The 26,564-nt window shown below is 43.9% G+C and overlaps 1 protein-coding gene across 3 annotated transcripts in view; it reads left to right on the top strand.

The window, feature by feature from the left end:
• Positions 1 to 26,564, top strand: part of FBXW7 (F-box and WD repeat domain containing 7) — a 229,733-nt gene that overhangs the window by 75,554 nt on the left and 127,615 nt on the right. For all 3 annotated transcript variants that reach the window (XM_083171656.1, XM_083171664.1, XM_083171672.1), the window contains one exon: positions 20,865 to 21,440. In XM_083171656.1, the coding sequence (XP_083027782.1) occupies positions 20,934 to 21,440 (507 nt within the window). In that variant the 5' untranslated portion in view covers positions 20,865 to 20,933. The remainder of the gene's footprint in view (positions 1 to 20,864; positions 21,441 to 26,564) is intronic.

The following is a 26,564-nucleotide window of genomic DNA, read 5'->3' as shown; positions in this document are numbered from 1 at the left end:
TGCAGTTTGGAGCAAATCTACATCAGACATTTTACTTCATGGTTATTTTGTTTTTAAATATAACCTGTAGCTGGCCATACATCAGAAGGATTTCAGACCTGGACGCACGATCTTGAGGGGTCATACGATACATTGTGTGTGTGTATTATTTGTTTTTGTGCGCATTGTGGGGCAGCTGCAGAGTGAATGTAGCTAGTTGTACAGAGTATCTGTATCCCGTGTGAAATCAGTGTGCATGCCCAGGAAGTAGAAGCACGCATATGTTTCTCTGTAGCCTTGTGTGATTCTTGCACGTGTACCCACCTACAGAGGCAAGAAGCAAAGAGAATAATGTTCTCTGTTTACAGTAACAGGATGCTTTTTATATTGGGAACTAATACAGAGAAATCTGTATGATACAGTATATGATTGCTGATAAGTCCTTTTTTCATTACTTGGGGGGCAGCCTCTACAGCATTTTTAAATGGTTAAAGTATACTAGAAAAAGGATAAAATGTGCCCATCACAACTGGGCGTGCACACCCTAATGTCAATGGTTGGTAAGTGTGTATGCAAATTCCAATCGTCAGAGAGGTCGGTGGATTGGCCGTATGGCTGCTCTGTTGTCCTAGTGTTTACCCAGTAAAATTGTCTGTACCGCTATATAGGGAAATTACAATAAAATATACAACCGGTAAAGTAGTCAGACAGAGGTAGTACAGGGGAATGGGGAGTTCTGTACTACGCTAACTGTAGGGTGGGAGGAAAGTATTACAGAAATAATAACCATAGAACTCACTGACTCAGGATTCTTGGTGAGAGGGGGTGGGGGGGAAGAGACTTATTTAGTAGTGATATACAAAACTCAGCAGAACATGTTTTGCATATGGAATTGCTCAGCTCTGTAATTGGCACCAGATCCATTTCATCATCTTATTGTTTACAACAAATTTGATTCAGATTTCTGTGTTTTGCACAAGATATGGTTAAGTATATTATATTTGTCCTTAGGTCACTCAGCTTTATATATTTGGCACAAAATATGCTTCCACTTTAATCAGTGTTCTACCCAGAATCAGTTTCAGAGGCTCTCCATCCCTGTGTTGTTTTTTTTTTTTTAATATGCCACCTGACATTATCCTGCTCTTTTGCCTTATGTTACTGTGACAGCTAGGTTAATAGAGATCCTTCCCTTGTCTCTAAGAGACAGGGAATGGTTTGGATGATGGGAATGTTGCCGAGAGGGTAGGCACAGAGTCTTGGCTTGCTTTGCTGAAAAGTAATTAGAGTCCTGCCAGATTACACTGCCCCCAACTGGCTACTTATTGATGCCACATATCTGGCAAATATTTCTTTGGAGAACACGGGCGTAACATACTAGATATGCTAGACTTTACTTTGTGTCCTGGAATATAGCTAGTTCTACAGGTATCTTAGTATGCTAGCTGTTTTAAAGGGTTTTACTTTACAGATGCTTTAACCATGCCGGTAGTCACAATACATACAGGGTTTAGCTGGACACACACTAGAGTGACTTCTCCGCTCGTGGATCCTCCCTTGAGCTGCCCGGGACCTTCCCAGGCAGGAGGATCACATGGAATATAAAGCATCCAATCCCAGCCAAGCCTGCCCATCTTGGAAGCAATCCAGCTGATTGCTTCTGCAGCCAATGCGACTCGCAGGCTCCACTGCTATGCGCACAGGACTGCTCATTACATTGAACCTGCTTTCAATCACAGGTAGGGTTAGGCTGTTTGGAGAGGGGAAGCTAAATATACTTACCTGCCCCTGCTGGGATTTCCTTCTCTGGGATACCAGCGTCTCTGTTCTGACGTTGACGTCCCCACCACTGGTCATCCGTATACGTATCTCTTAACTTGTGTAATTAAGTCCGTTCTGCACCTTGCTTTGTGTTGTGCTGTCGGTTACAGTACAGTGGATAGACAATGTCTTGGTCAAAAGTCACTAGGTCAACCACTAATGGTCAACAGAGACCAGGTTGACACCTAAAAATGGTCGATCTTGTCAGAAGATAGCCACAAGCTTGAGGCGGACATGGTCAACACTCAAAAGGGCGACATGAGTTTATCACAGATTTTTTTTTTTTTTGGTGTCTGTGTCAACAGATGTCTACATGAACACTGCATGGCTTGCTGCGCTCGGCACACTATTATATTCTCACTCTATGCCGATCGTGACCCAGGTTATTCCTAGGTTATTGCAGTGCATTTTTACTCAACCCGGGTCACCCATATTAAAACCAGTGTGATGTCATTTTTAAAGTACTTCATTGGTCTCTGAGGTCTGAACAAAGGAGGGGGTGATGTCTGACTGTGTAGCCTAGGTATGTTATATTCAAAGGCAATACCGAATTCTCTGCTAATTTTTCAAGGCAGAATAAACATGTCTATTTATGCAGACAGAAACGTTCAGATGTCTCTTAACTTTTTAATTTAGCTTGTAGTACAGCACTAAAATTGTGAAGCTTGTGATGTCCAAGCCACAGACATTAGTCTTTTGATTGAGCTGGTTGCTTCTATGCAGTAAAGACATCATTATACAGCCTCAGGCTGCCAAGTGTTGGATCTGCAACTCTGTACGGTTTATGGGTTTTTTTTTAGTTTTTTTTTTTGCTGGAGAATCTTTACTATTTCCTGCATAAAATAATTCAAGAGTTTTAATTCACTACGGATGACATCACACAAAGCAGTAATTGGATGGTAAAAAGTGGATGTGTTTGAATATTACAAACAGAACTAACAACTGTTGTTAATTAGATGGCTCTGGCTTACGGCAAATGGTATATTAGTCATATATGCTCTGTTTCCCCCTCTACTTTTTTTTCTGTGTTTGCCTCAAAGTTCTACGTCTTTTGCTCATAAACCAGGCTAAATTTGTGTGCATTTATTAACTTATTAAAATAATTCACTAGCCTAGAAACCATTTACTACACCATCATATGTAGATTTTATATGTATTAGGCATTGTGGAATGGTTATGTACTCAAGAATAGCTATAGAAGGGGTATTCTACGGCCCGCCCTGCCCTGCCACAGTTTGGCTTATAGAGCGTGCTAAAACTGTAACAGGGCATGCTGGGATGTTTAGTTGCTGTGTGGATGTTGAATACCTCTACTATATTTTGTACTACTATTTATTACAGGCTTCATATCCCAGGAAACTGGTAGCCAATAAATGCTTTGTTTATAACCTTTGGGATTTTCAGCCATTGATGTTTCTTGCTCATTATGCAGGTGTTGACTGGTAGAGTTATGTATTATCTTTTGTTGTGCATTACAGAATAGCAGTAATAAGGAATTCCTTTTAATCAACCTTAAATTGCCGCTGTACCACACACTAATATTACCATGGACAAATGACTCTCATTAGCTCCAGCCAATGCTTTTAAGCACCGTAATACCTTTTGTCAGTGTCAAAATACAGATGGAGCGCCTGTCTGTCAGCCTGCAGGATCGCCAGATGTCCTGAGCTAATGCAGGCTGGAGCTCCATTTGACGAGCCGGCAAGGCAGCAGGGAGCAGCTTCCCTGCCCGTCCCCGCTTCAGGGAGAAGGGCAGGGAGGTGCAGTGGACCGGCGGCGCTGGCACGTCCCCTTCTGTTGGCTGGCGCCTTATTACGATTCTATCGCCAGGAGCAGCCCCATTGAGATCTGCTCCATCCGTAGGTGTGAGAATTGGCAAGCAAACATTTTTCCTCATCATGACCTGTAATGTTTCCTTCCTATAGAATATATCTATTTTTACACATCATTTATTATTTCAATTTATATAACAAATGTGAGCGACACTGGCATTTTTAGAGGATATTTTTAACATCTCTCACAGATGTTAGCATTGAAAGGGTTACGATTCAACCCTAAATGGCGCACACACTACAATTTGTTGTTCTGTCATGATACCTGTGAACACTGCATGGCCATTGGGGAGTGTGAACATGCATATTTTATTGTTTGACCTGTGTGGTCGCACCGTTCCACCTGATAGGCTGCCTATCAGTTGGGACAATGCAATGTATGACGAAGTTTGGTTACATTAACCTCTTCAGTGGTATGCCCAGAAATTTTCCGGGCTCAGCTGCGCTGCCGCAGCAGGCTGTCCCAGAAAATTTCCAGGCATACCACCAATATGAAGGTGTGCGCCAGTAGTGCCTGCAGCTGTGCACCACTGGTGCATCAACTCTCCGGGCACCCCCACAGTGGTCGCTCTCCTGTCTCTCGCCCCTCCGCTCCGGCGATCGTACTCTGAAACTCCCCTGCCATTAGTTGCAATAAGCAGGTGGCAGGCTCTGGGGCGCCTGAGTTCTCCCGAGCTGTCTCGAACATCCCAGAGCCTGCCACTTGGTCACTGTCTGCTGTGAATGGCAGCTGGGGAAGTGGAAGGGAGCTCCGGTGGACGAATGCTGGAGCAGAGATGAGGGGGGAGCTATGGAGGGGTGGTGGGGCCCTATGTTCTGTGTGGGGTTTTGCTGGGCCACTCAAGGGGTTAACCATATATTGCATCATTGTACGGTGGATTGTGCAGTGTTGATGTGATATATCAATATATCACATTGTTTTGTCACTGAGACCTCTAATCTCTGAAGTGTGTACCCAGCTTTAGAGTAACAAAATTAATTGGAAATCCCACTGTCAGCAGGCCAGCTTTCACAAATGTTGACATGCTGTTAAAGTCCATCTCTGACAGTGGCATAATAGGCTGGTGATCTCATAACAAGATCTGATGCGTAAAACAGCCATGTAGCACTAGTTTCAAATTGCAGGTATCCTGTTCTCTGGAGGGGGAGGGAAGAGGTATCCTTTATTTACGGGTACTGCATATAGAAACGCATATAAGTCATAGAGGTAGGAAGGCCCTGCCCGCAAGCTTACAATCTAGGGAAATGGGTATTGATACTCCAGCATAGGAGTTATCTAGGGCATAATGGTCCACCAGATTGCAAAGTGCTCTGCAGCTGGGCACCCCTCTCTTCTTCAGCAGACATTGGATAATGCTGGGACACGCAGAGAGGCATGACAATGGCTGTACCTGGCCATTTGCGCTCAAAGGGCAAATTGCACTTTGTGCTGCACAGTACCCTAGTTACGGCTTGTAAGATACAGTGGTCCATATTCAAATGTTTTTGCGGAAATGTAACTCCATTTGGGCACGGGTGCAAGTTCAAGCGTGCAAACTGGACTTTTCATAGTGCGAATGGATTTACTGTAGCTGCTATGTGGGCGCAGGCAGCATGGATAAAAAATGCATTGCATATTGCTCTGAGATCTCCCGTTGCTTTAGCCGCGAGATCAGGTTTGATATGACAATGGAATATGACTCAGTCTCTTCAAAAAGTACCTCATTTTAGCAACTTCACTGGCTATGCAAATCTGATCCACTGTGGGGCTGATTAAATAAAATGGTACTTGTGTAGTTTCACAGTGGCAGCAGCTACGTAGTTAGCGTAGCGTCCCTTTTAGAATCGGCGTCGTGTTCTTGCGACCAGCGTAGTCAGTCAGAAGTAGCGTGCTGTGTTCCCGTGACCAGCGTAGGCAGTACGTAGTTAGCGTAGCGTCCCTTTCAGAATCGGCATTGTGTTCCCGCGACCAGCGTAGTCAGTCAGAACTAGCGTGCTGTGTTCCCGCGACCAGCGTAGGCAGTACGTAGTTAGCGTAGCGTCCCTGTCAGAATCGGCATATAGTCAGTCAGCGGTATGCAGTTAGCGTAGTCAGTCAGCTGGTAGATTGTCTGAGAGTTACATTGATTTCAGTTATGGCTGCTGAAAAGCTTACTCTTTTTAACCTGCCGCAGACGGAGGAGGAGTCGTGGCTTTTTTACAAAGTCACAAATTCCTGCCTGACACCAAGACCTGTCCCAATGGCCACCCTATGAGGCTAAATCAGAAGCTGCAGAATTTTTTTTTAGCATTAGGGCTGCACAATGGGTCCGTGGGTGCCATCTGACCTTTGTCACACTCATCAGATTCGTGTTTTGTTGGGCAAATGAGCTGACCAGCATCTGCTTTTGTGAACAGCATCTGTCGATCTCACAAAAAACGACAGTCCAGTACAATAATTTGATGCGGGAGGCCTGCACAGTCGACCTCATGTGGCAGCCTCACCGACGTATTGGCGGCCCAGGCAAGATAGTCGAGGTGGACGAGAGCCTATTCTTCCAATGAAAGAGCCATGTTGGTGGTATGCTCCCTTAACAGTGGCTCTTTGGAGGCATTTCTAGGGAGACCAGAGAGTGCTTTGTTTCAGCCGTCGAAAGACGTGATGCCAGCACCCTGATGGCCGCCATCTAGAGGCACATCGAATCAGGGGTAACCATCTACTCGGATTGCTGGCGTGCCTACAACACAGAGCAGCTGGAGCTGGCAGGGTACCACCATGCTCGAGTGAACCACCGGTACAACTTCGTGGATCCGGAGACCGGGGTTCACACCCAGAACATCGAGCGGCTTTGGGGATCCTAAACTCCAAAGGGGCACTGCGTGCCATCAGCTCGACTCCTACTTGCAGGAGTTCATATGGAGAAAGACTGTGGGTGCCGAAAACGCGTTTGAACGTATCCTCCATGCACTAACCCTGCTCCCCCAGGCTGAGAAAGGCGACGGTGCAGAGGCAGAGACAAGTGCATCCACTTCTGATGCTGTTTCTGCCAATGCAGTTTCTGAAGAATGACTTGAATTTATTTTTCTCTTTATTCTTCATAATTTTCATTAAAAAAAATAAACTCCTTTATTCATCTTCTTACTCTTAACTAAAAACCAGTTAACACATGCCGTCTTTACTGTCTCAGATGTATGATATGGCAGTTGTGAATGTGTTCCTGAAACACCCCCACCATCCACGGCAGCCCTCGCGGGGCTCGATGGGCTTGCCACGCTTCGGGCTGGTGTGCATGGTGGAGTATCAAATGGAGGCATTTGCCAGAATGTAACATGGAGCACTGTCAAATGCCTCCTTTATTGTGCAGGAGACGCACTTGCGTCCGCACCTCCTCCTTGTGCAGGAGACGCACGCGCTGCCGAACCCCTAACCCTGTTGGTAGGGTTGCTGTACCCTGCTGCAATAGTTACTCAGACGCAGGAGCGTCTCACACAGATGGAGCGCCTCTCCACTGGCGCCCGCATGCGGGCGCCAGTGCTGTGTGAGAGGCGCTCACTAGGCTTGCCAGCAGTTCCTGGCAACAGTAAGGTAGTTACTTGTGCAGTTTTACGGCGGCAGCCTAAGCTACGCTGATAATGTAGCTTAGGCTGCCGCCGTGAAACTACACAAGTAAGGCAGCCGTTGGGCTACGTTAATAAAGTAGTTTCAAATGTAGCGTAGTTTCAAACGTAGCGCAAGCTGCCGCTGTAAAACTACACAAGTACCAATAAAACACAAAGGGCTAGATGCACTAAGCTTCAAAATGTGACAAAAATAACAGGAACTGATTGGCTGGGCTTTTTTTTTTTTTTTTTTTAGCAAACAGCCTTTAACATGGCATTTAGGAACTGATTGGCTGGTTGTTTATCACTCATCGGGCCCAAAGTGTGAATGGAACATCCAGGAAAATTGTAGGTGTTTCCTTACCCTTTCTATGAGAACTTGTGGTGTTGATTGTTATTGCCTACAATAATAGGTAGTAGGCATCAACATCACAAGTCGTCATACATATATAATCCCTGTAACGGCCCCCTTCAAAACCACTCCTTTCCGCCATTCCAGTTTTTTTACTTGGCCTTGAGGGGCACATTAGTAAAATCTTTTATGTACACTATTCTAGAATTTGTGCCAAATATCCCTTCTCAGTTTGCCAGTTCCCGTGCAATTGGGCTTGGGAAGAGTCGTTTTTACTTAAATGCGCAAGTTAACCGTTGAATGTGACAAAAAAATCTAAACAAGAATACATTTGATTTGATTTACGACCATTTTACATTAGTGTGCGAATGAGTCTGAATCTGTGTACAAAGTGCCGCGGGACATCGGCCACTGCAGGTTCTCACGCCAAATTCTGTTGTGCTTCATGTGCGATTTTGTACCTAATATAAATCTAGATCCTGTGCAACTAAAGTTGTAACCCCGGTGTCTCTGGTACAGCCCGAGTAGTGTTTTGCTGGGTGTGTGGATGAAATAAGACGCAGATTTAAAGAAAAGTCGCTACATTGTTCGATTCACACACTGATGAATTGAAGTTATTTGAGGACAAATATGTAATTGCTAACCATAGCTTAAAATTAAGCATTCAAAATTTAGAAATGAATTGCTTGTACCTAGACCTATTTAGAGGTTATCCAATTTGCTGTTGGCGTATTATTGAAATGAATATCTGTCTGGCTCGGAAAGCGAGGACACTGAATCTGCCTGAGATGCTGTATTTGCTGCTGTGATGTCAGATGTGTGCTTGTCCTTACTCAGTGCTGTTGTCTCGCCCAAATGATGAAGTGGGTATACACACTGCACCCCCATCCCCTTCCTTTCCCATTCTCACTTGCATTGGATCAGTATTGTGGGCGTAGGTGTCTGATTGAACATGCATTATGGAACAGAATTCTGCTATTAATCTTCATAATGCAGCTGGTAATGCATTTCAGCATGAGAATCCGTGAACTGATGAGGTATTACCGGATGGTGTTGCAGACTGTCTGGATTTATAATTAATTGTATCTGGTATGTATGAATTTTGCAGTCCGTCTCCAGGTTACCTACTGAAATTTATTCAAATTTTTTAAAATTAGTATCCTAAAGAGAGATTTATGGTATAGGGGGGTTGACATTGTCTAGGTAGACCACTAATGGTTGACAGTGACTAGGTCGACACCTAAAAAAATGTCGACATTGACAGGTCGACACAAGCTTAAGGTCAACCTGTGCATATTGAACACTGAAAAAAGGTCAACACAAGTTTTCCAGGTTTTTTGTGTCTCGTCGACATAGGTTGACACCGTGTAAGTGGTTTGCTGCGCATGGCTCGCTATGCTTGCCATGATTTGGGCATGGTGCCTTACTGCACTTGCTATACTATTATATTCTCGGTGCTTATGTAGTAGCCAGGCGCCCACTAAGCAAATAGCTTAGTGGGCGATTCTGCGTAAGAAAATTGCCTATGTAATTTATTCACTGCTCTCTGGCTTTGGGTGATGCGACGAGATCGCATTGCATGCCATCGCATCGCACGTCCCACAAAATTGCATGCGATTATATAGGGTGCGATGCCATTTAATGTAGTATACACCTGTATGACATCCAATGGGATTTAGTCACCCCCCCCACTATCCACACCACCCTGAAGCGTGGCGAACACATCGGAACGCATCCTCCCGACCTTTCCATACCTCCCACTATCAACATCGGCACACTATAAAATCAACTCCACACCGAAGTGGATAGTGGGGGTATGAAAAGGTCGGGAGGACACGTTCCGCCGCCCCTCGTGGGGCTCGCTGCGCTTGCCACGCTTCGGGGTGGTGTGGATAGTGGGGGGGTGCCTAAATCCCATTGGATATCATACAAGTGTATAGTACATTAAATGGCATCGCACCCTATAAAATCGCATGTGATCCGATCTCATCGCATCACCCAAGGCCAGAGAGCAGTGAATATTTTATATAGGAAAATCCAATCCCATGCGATGTGATTTCACTACGGGGCCGTACATATGCAAATCGTTCGCCCGGCTACTACATAAGTACCATATTCTCACTCTATGCCCACTTGGATAGTAAAGAACGATCCACATTGTGTCAACCTTTTGAGTATTGACTATCTCATTGTGGACATAAAGCTTGTTTCGACCTAGCCACTGTCAACCATTAGTGGTCGACCTAGCCACTGTCGACATATATATTGTCGACCCAGGGACAGGATACCAAAGAGCGAACCTCATTGCTGATAGGTTGTATACAAATAAGAATCTACAAAGCATATGTTTACCTAGTTTCTTCTGCTCTTGTTACACTTTATTACTTTATTACATTGTATGAACCGCTCAGGACACACAATGGCTACTGGGAAGCTACGGTATTTATTAATGAATACAGGTTGAGTATCCTTTATCCAAATAACCGTTATCCAAATTATTTCGAAAACCATACATTCCAGAAAGTGAATTTTTTTTTTTTTGCTATGGACATGATGTCTAACTGGCATTACTGAGGACATGATGTCTAACTGGCACTACTGAGGACATGATGTGTAACTGGCACTACTGGCGACATGATGTGTAACTGGCACTACTGGGGACATGATGTGTAACTGGCACTACTGGGGACATGATGTGTAACTGGCACTAAATATGTGCAAAAAAATGATTGCTTAGCATTCTAATTCAGTATCTGAGATTTAGATTGCACGCAAACTTTGTTTCATGTTTTGAAACCTTGTTTTATGCATAAATAAAATATATTTGTGTGTATTTTATGTGTTTGTACAGCATAAATGCAAGATCCCTCAAGATACATCATTGAAATATAAAAATATTCTGAAATACGGAATAATCAGTTATCGAAAATACTTCTGGTCCCGAGCATTTTGGATAAGGGATACTCAAAGAGTATATGGCCAATCAAAGTTGTTTCTATGTGAAATGACACTTACCTGTTTATTTAAGTAAAAAGGCAGACACTGCTCCCTAACTGACCACATTGGCCACATAAATAAGTGGCCATATTGAACACAATTAGGCTGTTGTCTGACGATAGATGGCCGCACACAAATAAGATGATAATATTGTCAGAGATTATCATCTCTCAATTGCATTTACCAGCAGGCTGGTTCATTACCACAAAGATTTCTGTCAGATTATTTGCAACAGGCTCATTAGAGCCAAAGACTCAAATGTCGATCAAATTGTCACATCACAGTGACAACCGCTTAATGCACAGGTTATCAAACTCAGTCCTCACCCCACACAGTGCATGTTTTGCAGAGCTCCTCACAGAATCACAAGTGAAATAATTAGCTCCACCTTTGGCTCTTTTAAAATGTGTCAACGAGTAATGAGTGCATCTGTGCACCTGCTGGGTAACCTGGAAAACGTGAACTGTGTGGGGTTCTGAGAACCGAATTAAGAACCCCTTGCTCACTGGATGACAAATTCCAAAGAGGTTGTAGCTTTAAGAGCTCAAAGGCCTCATAAGCACGCTATGTTCTAACATGATGGCTACACATAAATGCACTAGGAAGGTGGGACACTATTGCGCTGCTCTGTGGAAATGTATTAAAAAAATTGTAAATATAAATGAACTCCTTGCTGAATAGAATACGCACTGGACACACTGTAAATTTAAAGTTTTATATAAAGATGCATAAATTCAAGCAATACATAAATAAAAACAATTCATACACATGGAAAAAATACTAAAATATCAATACAGTATAGCACGTTTGCACATTGGATCCATATAGTGATGTACACCATAAACAGTCGCTGACTGATAGTAACTCAAAGTTAATGAAAAATGGCAAAGCTGGTTAGTAAAGCAATCAAAGGTTGAGAAGCCAATACAAGCTGTATTAGTAGTGGCAGTTTGTTAGTACCGGCACCCGGCCAAATTAGCACGTAGATGTTGAATCGGGAGCATTGAATACTGGCCCAGGTATTTTGAACACAGAAGGCGATAGGCTTCTGCCCTCCATGCCTGATGACACTATACTGAATCAGGAAACAAGAGAAATAGCATTGGAAGTAGTGGAGAAGCATTGCAGGCCTATTTCTACACTAAAGAGCATACAGTTATGGCAACATGAGATGAGGTGAGGGAATTGCTTAGAAAAAGAGGGGAGGCAGAAATTGTCAGGCAAATCGTCAGGGAATCCTTTTTATATATAAAGGATTCCCTAATATATAAAAACATTTGTAATTGGTACAGTACATAAATAGAAAAATCAATTTTTAGCTATAATACAGATGTGAGCCATAAAAGTCTATAACAAATTACATGACACTGTTTTCTATGGGTAAACCAGGTTTAGTGAAATAGGTACAAACCCAGTAATAAACCTGGACCACCATGCGATGTGAAAGGGGTTTAGCTTGCTCAGACCCATTTCGAAAATGTTTTCAAATACCGGGTTAGACCAGGGTTTGCGATGTGAAAGCAGAATTATAGATCACTAGCTGAATAGCCGTGCTTCGCTATGGGAGATATACTGTAATATATATATATATATATATATATATATATATATATATATATATATATATATATATATATATAATCTATCTATATTTAGATATATTTTACAAAAGAAGAGAAAATATCTTGATGTGCGCTAAGAAAGGACAGCAGCAGCTCTAAATGACATCCCTGTTGGTAGAGCAAAAGGGGGGTTAATGTATAGGAAATAGAGTGCGCTTAAAGGTATACCTCCACCACTCAAGTGAGTATAATTTCTTAGTAGAACATTTTCACACACATTTTATCGTAAGATATTTATTGACAATACAGTATGGATTGTGTAATAGTTAGCATTACTGCCGCATAGCACTGAGGTCATGGGTTTGATTCCCACCATGGCTCTTAAGGCCCCCATACACTATGCGATTTTCGGCCGATTTCATCCGATTTCGGCCCTTTGGGCCGATAAATTGGGTGAAATCGGCCCAAAATCGCATGTGTTTGACATCTGATCTGATGCGCGGTCCCGCACGCATCAGATCGGATCACGGCATCGGACCTGCAGAACATAAGATATATCTGAATCTGAGCCATCATGGGTGCTTTTTAGCACCCACGATGTTCAGATCCGATATATCTTTATATACAGCCCCCCTGTCTTACTAGCAGCGCCCCCCCCCCCGCATTGACGGCTCCCGGCGGAGGTAGTGCAGGCGGAGACCGCAGGCGTCGCAGAGCAGAGACCGGCGGCGCGGCGGGAGAATAGGAAGAAATCCTATTCAAAAGACCGGGCAGCCGCTGATTGGCTGAGCTCTCAGCCAATCAGCGGCCGCCCAGCCTTTTGAATAAGATTTCTTTCTATTCTCCCGCCGCGCCGACAGTCTCTGCTCTGCGACGCCTGCGGTCCCCGCCTGCACTAACTCCACAGGGAGCCGGGAGCCGTCAATGCGGGGGGGGGCGCTGCTAGCAAGACAGGGGGGCGCTGCGGGGGACACAGAGTTGGCAGTAACAGAGCCGGACAGGAAAAGCTGTCAGCGCTGGAAAAAAAAAGCCCATACAATGAATGGGCAGCCTGTGATTGGCTGAGTGCTCTCTCAGCCATTCAGCAATTGGCTGAGAGAGCGCTCAACCAGTCACAGGTTGCCCATTCATTGTATGGGCTTTTTTTTACAGCACTGACAGCTCCCGCCTCCCCCTGCCCAGCTCTGTCACTGTCCCCCGCAGCGTCCCCTGCGTGCTGCCTTAGCAGCGCCCCCCACCAGCAGCCCTGTTCTGCAGCCCCCCCCCTGCTCCCCGGGTTTAAATGTGATAAATCGAGACGATTTATCACATGTAAAAAATGGCACATCAAGTGCCAATCTTATCAAGCTGCCGGGGAAGCTCAGGGGGAAGTCGGGGGCGACTTGTCCTCAGGACAAGTCGCCCTAGTGTATGGGGGCCTTAACTGTGCAGAGCTTGTATATTTCCCTGTACTTGTGTGGGTTTCCTCCCACAATCCAAAAATATACTGGTAGGCTAATTGGCTCCCATGTGTGTGTGTGTATGTACATGTGGTTGGGAATATAGAGTGTAAGCTCCACTGGGGCAGGGACTGATGTGAATGTTCAAATATTCTCTGTAATATATGTATGCGATATATAAGAAACTATAAATAAATACAGAATTAGCAGCAGTTCATTATGCAGTCAGCTCTTGATGGATATTTATTTATTTATTAACAGTTTCTTACATAGCACAGCATATTCCGTTGCGCTTTACAAAGGGGACAGTGATACAACAAAACATGGTATTTACAGACAGTCAAAATGTAGGAGGGCCCTGCTCGCAAGCTTACAATCTATATGAACTAGAAACCCTACGCGTTTCGTCATAATGACTTAATCTGGGGTGTAAACTCAAAAACCATCATATGTAGAGGTTTTGGCGTTTTTGGCAGTAAAAAGGTCCTTTAAAGTTGGACTTCTTGGAGTTTAGCTAGATCGTACAAAAAATGAACTTGGTATAATAAAAATATTAATGTGGTCACAGACACAGACTTGATGCTGGAACGCGACTGAATAAAAAATCCCAGTAGCACAGTATCAACCAGAGAGTGTAACTTCTGTTTGTGTATCCCCCCACTGCCTGACTCGAATATATAAAAAAAAAAAAAAATATATATATATATATATATATATATATATATATATATATATATATATATATATATATATATATATATATATATATTCGGGGTTGTTCGGCACTCGCGCTGACTGGTACATACCGTGGTGCCTTTCTCAATGTGGAATATAGACATTGTTCTTCAGAGCCTTTTGGCAGGGTTCAAGAAAGAACAGGCGGCATGCCATTGGATTTTGAAGTAACTTTATAATCACCAGTGGCTATATCATTTCGTGAACGTTTCCAGACCTTATAGTCTTCATCAGGACATGCAAAACAAGTGCAAAGGTGCTGTGCAAAATAGAAAAATGCCCTTCTATATCAGGTGCGATATGACAATTGAATCTAGCCCTATGCCCAATTCCATGGTCTTTTGCAGTGTTCTCAGCCTGGGGCTGATGAGATATATATGTGTTTGTGTGTACTGCGAACAGGCGGCACTCGGAGACTGGCTTAGTGAGTGAATAAACCTTTAATGTCGCCATTAAAGGTTTATTCACTTGACTAAGAAAGTCTCAGAGTGCCGCCTGTTCGCAGTACCTGTATAGGATATCCAATATCCCACTGGAGGGCACCGAAGCCAGGTAGTCCGTGGGGACACCAGAGTGCCGGGACACGAATGCTTGATAGATATATATATATATATATATATATATATATATATCTATGTGTGTGTGTGTGTATATATATATGTGATGTGTGTGTGTGTGTGTGTGTATATATATATGTGATGTGTGTGTGTGTGTGTGTGTATATATATATATATATATATATATATATATATATATATTGTAGGTACTTGTGTAGTTTCACGGCGCCAGCATGAGTTCTGGGCTTTACATTGTTGTTTGGATATTGATTTAGATCATGCGATCACGAGAGAGGATGTTGATAAATGCAGTCAGAAGGTGACCACAGTCCTTCTGAATTGATTGTTAGTGAGAGAACAACATGATGCATCTCATTTCTGTGTGGTCTATATCAGCCTTTTTCATTACAGTACTTGGAGTGAAATACAGTAACACCGTCCCAAGCGCATTTTACATTGTTTAAATAGCTCTCCTAAAAACTTAATTCAGCAGAACAGTTGCTTCTCCCAAATTCCCATCAGGCTCTACATAACATGTTTAGCCTCAGGCTAGATTGTGTTTTTTTATCAGTTGTAGCTTTTTAGCTCTGATAGTAAATTATCTATGTATTACATCTGCGTAGTAGACCAATAGTGACCAGTCCAGATTATTTAAAGATCATTCTATTTGGTTGACTATGTCACTAAATCTACTTTTTTGTTATATTATTATTTATCAAATGCTGTGGCCTGTTCTAATGATAAATCGTTCCCGTTTGTGTTGACGTATGTTTTTCATGTTATTTTCATGTAGGAGGATTATGTTTCTTTATCTGAGGGTGGCAGGCTTGCAAGTTCTGCAGAAATGAAGTGGGCGTCTGATAGATGGTTACCCTGGGGCAGAGTTGTAATGTCACACATCTTATAAAGCTGGAAAGTTCAGCTTGTTCCCTCTATATTGCATAGTGGATAGGTAACGGTTTACCATAACTACAGCACAGTGGGCAGAACAATGTATTTTAGCTTGGGTACACACTAATGTCCTCATTTAATGCAGTTTTGTATCCTGTTAATCATGCTTTAATGAACTGTGTCAAATTATAATAAACACATTTTTATTTTTATAAGTTCACCTTGCATAACATTCACCATCACCTACACAGAGCACTAGCACTCAGCAGAGTATACTGGAGTAGAAGCTTTTTTTTTTTTTTTTTCTCAGCGATTCGTAGTTTTTATTTTTTTTTCCCATCTACAGGTTGAGTATCCCTTATCCAAAATGCTCGGGACCAGGAGAATTTGGATAACGGATTATTCCGTATTTCGGAATATTTTAATATTTCAATGATGTATTTTGAAGTATCTTGCATTTATGCTGTATAAACACATAATATACACACAAATATATTTTATTACCACATAAAATACACACAAATATATTTTAATTGTTCAAAAAACAAGGTTTCAAAACGTGAAACAAAATGTGTGTACTATCTCAGCATTGAATTTGAATGCCAAGCAATCATTGTCTTGCACATATATAGTACCAGTTACATATCATGTCCCCAGTGAGTTTTTAGCAAAAAAAATATTTTTTTTTCACTTTCTGGAATGTCCGTATTTCGGAATAATTCGGATAACGGATATTCGGATACGGGATACTCGACCTGTATTATCGTATTCGCCCCATAATTTTTTTCTTACAGGCTCATTTTTGCCCAATGTCGAGTATGTTTCGGCAAAAATGTTCAGATAACAAATTGGATCCAGGTTCTCAGATCTATATGTTCCTGCAGATCTGAAGAGCTGCTTATAGGGGGTTATGCTTAGTGTGCATGAGGTACGTGAATCCTGATTCCGATATGTGCCGGCATCGGGAGATAAGCAGGGCTTAATGCATAGTCCCAGACAAGCTTATTAGCAGCTGTACATCACCCCCGGTAATAGGATATCCTCTATGCGACCTTGAAGTTCATATGTAATGCTATCCACCTTTACATTTAAACCCCCAATAATAAGTTACTGTATAAGATTTTATGTATACTGTTGTAGTGACCTGTAATGGCATTCACTGTATGCTTTGGGTCGACCAGTGAAGGTCAACAGACCTGATATAGATCGACAAGGATAGGGCACAGGGTCAGAAGGTTGACAATGAGAAGGTAGACAGTTAAAAGGTTTCACTTTTTTTTGAGCCAACATGCTGACAGGTGGTATTGTATGCCCTACCATGCACTATGGCAGTGGTAGCCAACTCCAGTACTCGAGAGCTACCAACAGTTTGCGGTTTCCGGCTCCTCACAGGTGCACTCATTACTGACTGACACATTTTAAAAGATCCACAGGTGGAGCTAATTACTTCACTTATGATTCTGTGAGGAGACTTGGAAAATGTGCACTGTTGGTGGCTCTCGAGGACTGGAGTTGGCTACCCCTGCACTATGGCATGGTGCCCGAATCGCATTTGCCATGCAAGGGGATACGGTACATTTAGTTGATGTCCATGTTGACTGTGTCGACATTAGGGACAACAATGTGAACAACTTATGTCGACATTTTGGCAGTCGACCTAATGCTTTTGACGACCTTGTGATGCTGTTTTGCTTCTTGCTAATGTGACAGTAAAGTTCTGTAACTTCATTTTGATGCAATTTAATAATAAGGAATTAATTAATCCAAATATCATAGCAGGTTTGACATGGTAATTGCCATTATCAGTATAACAGTTTGAAATGTATTTATTATAAGAAAAGGGGCCCCTAATACCCTTTTTCACATTGCACCTCAGACTTAGGTTCTTGCCGGGTCGGTGACATATGGACCCAGGTCGAGTTTCGCTGTGAAAGCCAGGCAATTTGACCCAGGTTATAAAAGTGATTAAACCTGGGATGCTGTCTGTAAAATGGGCAACCCGGGTTTAGTGTGATAGTGTAGGGGCAGGGTCCGACCCAGCTATGTGATGTGAAAGGCATATAAAGCGTCAATCAGTTGGTGCACTCCTGCATTTTCCAGATGACTGTATAAAAAGAAAAATTGGCAATATATTGGAATACACCATTTCTAACCAAAGAAATGATTGGAATTGGTATAACTGGTTGGAATCCTTGACCAGTTGGGTTTTATTTGGCTAATGTACCGATCTGTTCATTTATAACATTGCCACTTTGCGTTTGCATCACGCCATGCATAATGTGGTAAATCTGGTGCGTGCATACGCTCAGTTGCAATCCATACACATTACATTGTAAAGCCGTGGGTATGAGTGTACGCAGCCTAGAACCACATAGCATTCCCTTGATGTGTGCATTTGAAGGGGATACATGCCAACAATCAGCCTATTTGCAGTACATTAATACTATTTTTTGCATGGGGGAAAAAAAACCTGCAAAACACTGAAAAATATCAGCAATGTATGGGCGTGGTTTGGAGCAGTGGTTCTCAACCTCGGTCCTCAAGGACCCCTAACAGTGCACGTTTTCCAGGTCTCCACACAGAATCATAAGTGAAATAATTAGCTCCACCTGTTATCTTTTCAAATGCGTCGGTGAATGAGTGCACCTGTGCACCTGCCAAGTGATCTGTAAAACATGAACTGTTGGGGGTCCTTGAGAACCACTGGTTTGGAGGATTGTTAAATATGAACAAAAACAAACCCCCTCAGAACAGTGTTTTGTTTTTTGCTTAAGTTAATGCACTGTATCATCCCCAGTGTATGTAATACTAGAGAGTTTGATATCTAGAATTTCAGTTTCTCCTATCTGTAAATGTAAGGTGCACTTGTCTTTAATGTGCAGCATAGAATTCCGGGAATGTGTTCGACTTCATTTTCCCATATTTTCTAAACTAGCACAAGTAAGGGAGTCAGAGACGTTACTATTTTAGGTAGTAAACGGATTCAAATATTTCACTTAACTGAACCTCTGGCAGGATGTAGCGATTTCCATAAAAAATTGTGTTAAGCAGTGCCATATGTGGCCAGTTATAAGTGCACTGTTGATTTGCATAATTGTAGTTCTGAAGTCCGTAACATCATTTATGCAGCAGTGCTATTGTTGTGTACAGACAAAGCCCTGACGCCTCAATTTGTAAACTTATACTTCTCACTTGTTCTGATACATTGCCCTGATTAAACTACTAAACCAATTCCTACATTTCTCAGAAGAACTCCTTACCTGCTTCATCCAGTATGTAACTGCAGCTGGGTACACAATAGACAATATATGGAACAATGTGGCAGATTCTGACAGATTGTGACTTCACATAAAACTGATCACATCATCCAGTGTGTACACTCTATCGCGCACTCCTGTGAATCGTTCATGGCATCTTCAGGGTGGTCCTACATGCAGCTTAATCTGATTATATTGCCATGATTTTCAACACATCGCGCTGTGTCCTACCTACCTTTATACTCAACATAGAATTTGACGGCAAATATGAACCATTGGCCCATATAGTCTCTGCCCCTGTTTTTCCAAAAGTTTGTAACCAAAAATGCATGATATATTGTTCGATAGTTTGTAAGGTTGCACACTATATAGTTTTTCCAGGAGATCAACATTAGGTCATGCGCACATCATCTGTACCCAATTTACAGAAACATCCATTTTATAAATGCCAGCACGGTCATTCTAGTGGTCTGTATTTTTTTTTACCAAAGCAAAAGCTGAAGTGGGGTGGGATCTGGATGCCATTACCCTAGCCTGTCTAAACTTCTGCCTCCAATGGTGTCTGTCTGTGTGGATGATACACTGTGTATGCTGTGCGTGGTTACAAGGGAAGTGCTAGTCTGTGTACACTGTGCAGGGTTATGGGCGCAGTGGTTATCTGTGTGCAGGGTTACAGCAGTAGTGCTGGTCCAGTGGTCCCGAAACACTGTGCCTAGGCCCCCTGGGGTGCCTCGTGATAGAGGTCCATAACCAAAACAAATTATTATGCTCAAAGTGATAGGCAATACCAGTGCTGGTGGCTGACCATCATACAATGTATGGACAATTAGAACCACAGCTATGTTCCCCACCACATAACGGAACCTGAGGGTGACGATTAAGCCCAATTTACGTTCTTTTTTTATTTATCCATAAGAAACATTTTGTCTAGGGGTGCCTTGAACATATGCTGATGGTTAAGAAAGTTTGGAAACCACTGTGCTAGTCTATGTGCAGAAGAGATGGCTATGTAAGCAAATTTCTCAACACTCCACTCAAATAACTAAAATCTTGTAGGCACACACAGTCAGTCCCTGAGTCCTGACAGTGTCTGTAGTGCATTTCCAGAAAGAGCTGTGCGCCTAGAAACTGTGTTGAACCACTCCATTGAGCTGACTTCAATGTCTCGGCATATGCAGGGTTCCAGCAATGTGACTAGTCTGTATGAAGGTGACTGCAGTGCAGTTGCAAAGCTAGTATGTGTGCAGGGTTACAGATCCAGGGCTAGTCTGTGTGCAGGGTACAAAAGCATGGATAGTCTGTGTGCAGGGTACAAAAGCATGGATAGTCTGTGTGCAGGGTTACAGAGCCGGGGCTAGGCAGTGTGCAGGGTTACAGTGGCGGGGCTAGGCTGTGCGCAGGGTTACAGTGGCAGGGCTAGGCAGTATTAAGTGTTACAGTGGCGGGGCTAGGCAGTATGCAGGGTACAGAGGCGGGGCTAGTCTGTGCACAGGGTTACAGAGCCGGGGCTAGTCTGTGCACAGTGTTACAGTGGCGGGGCTAGGCAGTATGCAGGGTACAGAGCCGGGGCTAGTCTGTGCGCAGGGTTACATAGCCGGGGCTAGTCTGTGCGCAGGGTTACAGAGCCGGGGCTAGTCTGTGCGCAGGGTTACAGAGCCGGGGCTAGTCTGTGCGCAGGGTTACAGAGCCGGGGCTAGTCTGTGCGCAGGGTTACAGAGCCGGGGCTAGTCTGTGCGCAGGGTTACAGAGCCGGGGCTAGTCTGTGCGCAGGGTTACAGAGCTGGGGCTAGTCTGTGCGCAGGGTCAGTCAAGTACATTACAATGTGTCATTGCTTACTGATACATATATTACATGCAAGTAATTCCTTCTTTTCTTTTCTGCAGAATGTGAAAACATTTGCCTCTTCACACAGTCTAGCGAGTGTCCATGAAGTAGCAAGCTGGCTTTTGGAAATGAATCAGGAACTGCTGTCTGTGGGCAGCAAGAGGCGACGTACTGGCGGTTCTGTGCGAGGTAATGCTTCCTCCAGCCAAGCAGATGAGGAGCAAATGAACAGAGTGGAGGAGGAGGAAGAACAGCAGCAGCAGCCTTCTAGACAGCAAGACGAAGATCACATAGAGTTGAATGGCGAGGTGGGTGGCCCTGGAAGCGTGGAGAGGAGTGACCCCCAGCCGGAACTATTGGAGGAAAACAATAACAGTTGTATTATAGCAGATCAGTCTGAGGACCAACATGAGGACAATGAGCAGCAAGAGGAGGAGGAGGAGGACGAGGAGCATGCTTGTGATGTGGAAGATGAAGATGAAGAGGAAATGGACCAGGACAGTGATAACTTTGATCAATCCGATGACAGCAGTAGGGAGGGTGAACATAGAAATGGCAGCGATATTCCTAATTCCAATAGTTTAATGGACGTATCCCACCATCAAAAGCCCTCTCCTTTCCACACAAAAACAAAGGTGAGTGTCTTCTATGTTACTTACCATTATGAATGCTACACACTCCTGCACTATAGTGCTATGTGAACACCCCTTTCAGTTCTCTTAACTAATGTGGTTTTTCTATAGCTTGTCATTAACAAAGGTAGGATTGCGATTTTGTTTTATCAGTAAACTTTCAATATGCTCTGTTACTGTGAGTCTAATAATGGGTACTTGGCCTGGCTCTGAAATAGGAGTGACGTAAGAAAGAGCAAGTAATTGTGGGGTAGATGTATGAAGCAGTGATAAGGCAGGAGAAGTGGCCCACGGCAACCAATCAGCACTGAAGTAATATCTATAATTTACATAATATAAAATTATATGACGTCTACTTTAGCTCTCTACTCCTCCCTTATCACTGCTTCATATATCTACCCCTGGGTACCTGGGCAAAGCCATGCTGCACTGCAAGTGGGACAGAACTATAATGTGCAGAGCTTTGATTTGATTGTGTCCAAACTCAAATCTAAATTGTAGTGTAAAGGCCCATACACACTGGGCGCTGTAAGTAGCTCAAAACACCCAGTTTGAGCGTCTTTCAGCTCAAAGCCGCCCAGTGTGTACGACCCGGCGTTGAGCACTGCTGCCCCGGGATAGCTGCGCTATGCAAAGCCGTCCTCCCTACATAGTCGGCGACGGATGGGGGGAAAGTCGCTAAGTGTGTATACACTGAGCGGCTTTACCCCCAGCGATGAATGCGATCATCGCCCAGTGTGTATGGAACTTAAAAGTAAAGCTTAAGGTACTTTCATACTTTTTGACCAAAAAAATATTGGCCCACCAACAGAGCACTGCTGGCACTGTTTGGTGGGCCGAGATTTTTTATTATTTCCCAATAGAATAGAATAGTAAATTATAATTCTGGTAAGAAATGCTTGGCACTGTAGAGTGTACATTGGCAATATATTTTCTCTTTCTGTGTGGATTTACAAGCCTCAGCATGGTAGATCGTGATATAATTGTAATTAGGCTGTGCAGTCCAAGGTTCCCCTCCCCATATAAAAATAACAACGTTTGTGGACCACATGCAAAAGCAGCCAGTATTGTTCCTGCATGGAAAAACATGAATTGTATTTGCACTCCCTTACATTGCAACATGGTTTGTCCAAGTGCCCAGTTATTTGCTCCTGTTTTCCTCCCATGTCAGAATCAGGCCCTTTTTGCGGGTCTCTAATATACAGTGCTTTGAGTAAAATAAAATGTTTAAGGTTAGATCACATGATGGCGGATGTGTCTATGCATTGTTTTAAAAGTGACATTTTACAGCGTTAGTTCTAAACTCACTTAGTCTATGATGATTGGATGCATTCCTTTTTTTTTTTTTAACCATTCATTACGCCTTGTGTGGAATTCAATAGTTTTTCAGGTGCCTGTAAGGTCTCACGTTCTGAACGTTACATTCCCTAGGCTAGCACCCCTAAACTGCCCCAGAACAGTATCTACGTGGACTTCTATGAGAATAGTTACTTTTTGATGCTCTTAACAGGATTAATAATGATCTGAAGCAGCTTAGTAATGGTAACCTAAGAGGTTTTATGGTCTGAACTTAAACCGCTCGTAGGTAATGGACATCCGAAGGAGCTAATTTTTTATTTCGATTATTATGCATGAGTGCAGCAGGTGCCCATTATTTGTGCTGGCACTTTCCTGAGGAGGTGAGCACTAATGTGTGAAGTCGGACTTTTGGGTCCATGAAGTGTAGCAGTCCACAGGGAAGAAGAATGCTAGGTACACACCAAAACGATCCTGATCGTTAGCAGATCGTGAGCAGATCCTGCCATGGTCGCACGATCTGGTGGAGCATATGATCTGCCTCCAATTCCATCCCAATCAAATCTGGATCCAGTTGAATGGATCTTTTACAAATTCTACCTGCATCCTACCTGCAGCAGGTAGGATCTGTAAAACGACCAGCGGGGACGTGCATCTCATCGGATGGGAATCGAATCTAAACTGCCAAAATATACCCAATTTACCTACAATAAACATACAATCGGTTGGAATTGGATTGAAATTGGGGGAATTGAGGCCAAATCGTTTTGGTGCGTACCCTACAGAAGAGATGCAGTCTGTGCTCCCTACTGTATAGGGCCACATTATGCTTTATAAGCAAGGTATTTATTTGTAATTATTGTGCATGGTATTGCTGCCATCTCATTATAAATCTGCCACTCGACAGGTATTGAAGAAGTAGCCCAAGGTTTGCTCTGGTTCATGGTGAACTCATTTTTAAAAGGACCTTAGAATAATGTCAGAACTTTAGATTTGGACATTGCATATGAGCTACTCTGTAGTACAATCAGCCAAATAAGAGAACTGGCGTTGTAGGTTTCTGCTTTCATTCCTCTAAATATAGTACACGGCTTAGAAGAATCTGTCTTTTGTGCTCCTTATTTGTGGCTGTAAAATGTATAATCATATTAGCTGAAACCAACAGATCAGAACGAGTATTCACCAGTCACTACATTTTGGCTATTGAAAGGGCTGGAAATCTTGTCCTGAAAATAAATCTCACAGGGCTTAAGTAAAATTGTCCCACTCATCGGCATGAGAAAGCATAAGCAGACTGCCGGCTGGGTATGGGAAGGTCATGGCAGGCTAGATTCTTCACATTCATGCGTGTGTTTTAAAGCTGCTATTGTAAAGCCCATAAATCCGTTGTATGGACGCGTGTGTCCACATTGTGTGTTGAGTGCTTATAATAATGGTTCTTTGCCTCTGTATTTGCTTCCTGGCTGTTACATGCACATATCTATTATATTGCTAATGATATGCCTGGAGCACAGGGGATGGTCGGCAGTCATGTGCTTGGTGTACATTACACTGCTCCTAGAGCAGCAGAACTGGAAACCTGGCTTCCTGAATTGCTGAACAATATTTTTCTGATCTTACTTTTAGTACAGCTGAATGTTCTTCAGACTCTGAGTCGATGGGGCTTTTGTTGCTGTACTCCTAAAGCTGGATCGTTGTTTTCTATGGTGGATTCAAATGATTACGTGCCAGCAGCCACTAGAGGATGCCCAACTGAGTTTTTTCAAATGGAGGATCCTGGGGTTGGGAGCTGAAATGGGTGAGGATCGTTTTATCGACCACACTTAGGTCGAAAGTCATTAGGTAGACACTGTTGGGTCGACATACAACTAGGTTGACGGGGTTCTAGATCGACATGGTTGAAGGTTGACAGGTGTCTAGGTCGACATGGGTTTAGGTCGACATAGCGTTAGTTCGACATAGCATTCGGTCGACAGGCCGCGAGGTCGGTATGGGTTTTTTCAATGTTTTTTTACCCGAATGTCGACACAGTCGACATGGACACAGTTGTAAGTCAACCGCAGCCCCTCGCTTCGCTGCTATGCTTCGGGCACACTTTTATTCTCCCACTACGCCCTAGTGGATGGTAGGGCATGAAATACCGCCCATCGGCACAAACAACAGTGAAAAAACCCATGTCGACATTGCGACCTGTCGACCTAACCCATGTTGACATAACGTTATGTTGACCTAAACCCATGTTGACCTTGTCCCATGTCGACCTAGACACCTGTTAACCTTCAACCATGTCGACCTAGAACCCTGTCGACCGAGTTGCATGTCGACCCAACGGTGTCGACCTAATGACTGTCGACCTAAGTGTGGTCGATAATGCGACCGTATACCGCTAAAATGTGCGAAAAGTCACCTGTTTTAGCACGTAAGCGGGACTTTTCGTGTCCAATAAGCAGCTAGACCCGACCTTTAATGAGCGCAATAAAAGTCCATTTTAATATCGCCCCGCAATCTGATAGGCAGGCTATCAGAGGTGATGAAACATTTACTTCTGCCCAGAGTATTATAATATAACACCCTGCACATGGCTTATGATTGGGTTGAAGAGTGAAATATCGGTCTAGTGCAGGGCTGGGCAACACCGGCCCTCCAGATGTTGATGACCTACACATCCCAGGATGCTTTGCATTAGTTTTGCTATGTGGCCATGCTGAAACTGATGCAAAGCATGCTGAGATGTGTAGTTCATCAACATCTGGAGGGCCGGTGTTGCCCAGCCCTTGTCTAGTGTCTCACAGCCGACCTACGCTGGCAATATATATTCTGGACATTTTTGATTGCTTAGTGAGTTCACGTGGGCTTTCCCATTCCCAGTTAAAAGTCCCTGTAAGCTTGCAGTGGCCATTCCAATTCTTACCTACAATGTCAGGGACAGGGTACATGCTATTACTGACAGGGGCGTAACTATAGCACCGCAGCCCCCGCCACCGCGGGAGGGCGCTGTGCATGTGGGGGCGCCGGGGGCTGCGGTGCTATAGTTAAACCCCCCCTCAATCCCCCGCAGACTTACCTATCGCGCTGGTCCCGGCGGCTCCGTTCTTCTGCTGAGGACCACCACAAAATGGCCGCCCCCATATAGCACACAGTACTCTGAAACTGTCTGCTGTATGGGGGCGGCCATTTTCTGGTGGTCCTAAGCAGAAGAACGAAGCCGCCGGGACCAGCGCGATAGGTAAGGCTGTGGGAGATTGAGGGGGGTTTGCATGGGCGGCGGGGTAGGGGTGCTCGGCGGGGCGGCGAAGGGGGGGGGGCCCTAACTGCGGGGGGGCGCCCAAAACGTAGCTACGCCACTGATTACTGATGAACAAACCAGCACCACTAGAGAATGGCGATGTACGTAACACCTGCTCTTTCCTGTATGTTGTCACATCAAAGAGCTTCCTTATGTCTTTGTCTTGTCAATTTGTCAGAATGGCCTCAATCACTGGTACCCTAGGGATCATTGGGGCAGATGTATGAAGGGTCGTTATGGGGGAGAAGGGGTATCAGCGCATGTTATGTGCACTGATACCGCTTCTCCCCCATGTATGAAGGAGGTGAGATGCGGTAAAGGACAGGGGCGCTATGTGCCCCTGTCCATATCGGCGCTGCTATCAAAATGATAGCAGGCCGAATGTATGAACGGTCAGCATCGCTGACCGTTCCGCAGGAAGCCTGCTTTGGCTTCGCCAGCATCAGGCTGGCGAAGCCCTATCTAAACAGCAGGGACAGCACTGTCCCTGCTGTCAGCTGTGGGCTGCGCTGGGGATCTCGCGTGAGTAGTGAGATCCCGCGCAT

Source organism: Crinia signifera, chromosome 1 (assembly GCF_055691185.1).
Source record: "Crinia signifera chromosome 1, ASM5569118v1, whole genome shotgun sequence".
NCBI classification, from domain to species: domain Eukaryota; kingdom Metazoa; phylum Chordata; class Amphibia; order Anura; family Myobatrachidae; genus Crinia; species Crinia signifera.
Note: the sequence above shows the minus strand (reverse complement) of the source record. Positions and strands in the feature narration are given on the sequence as shown.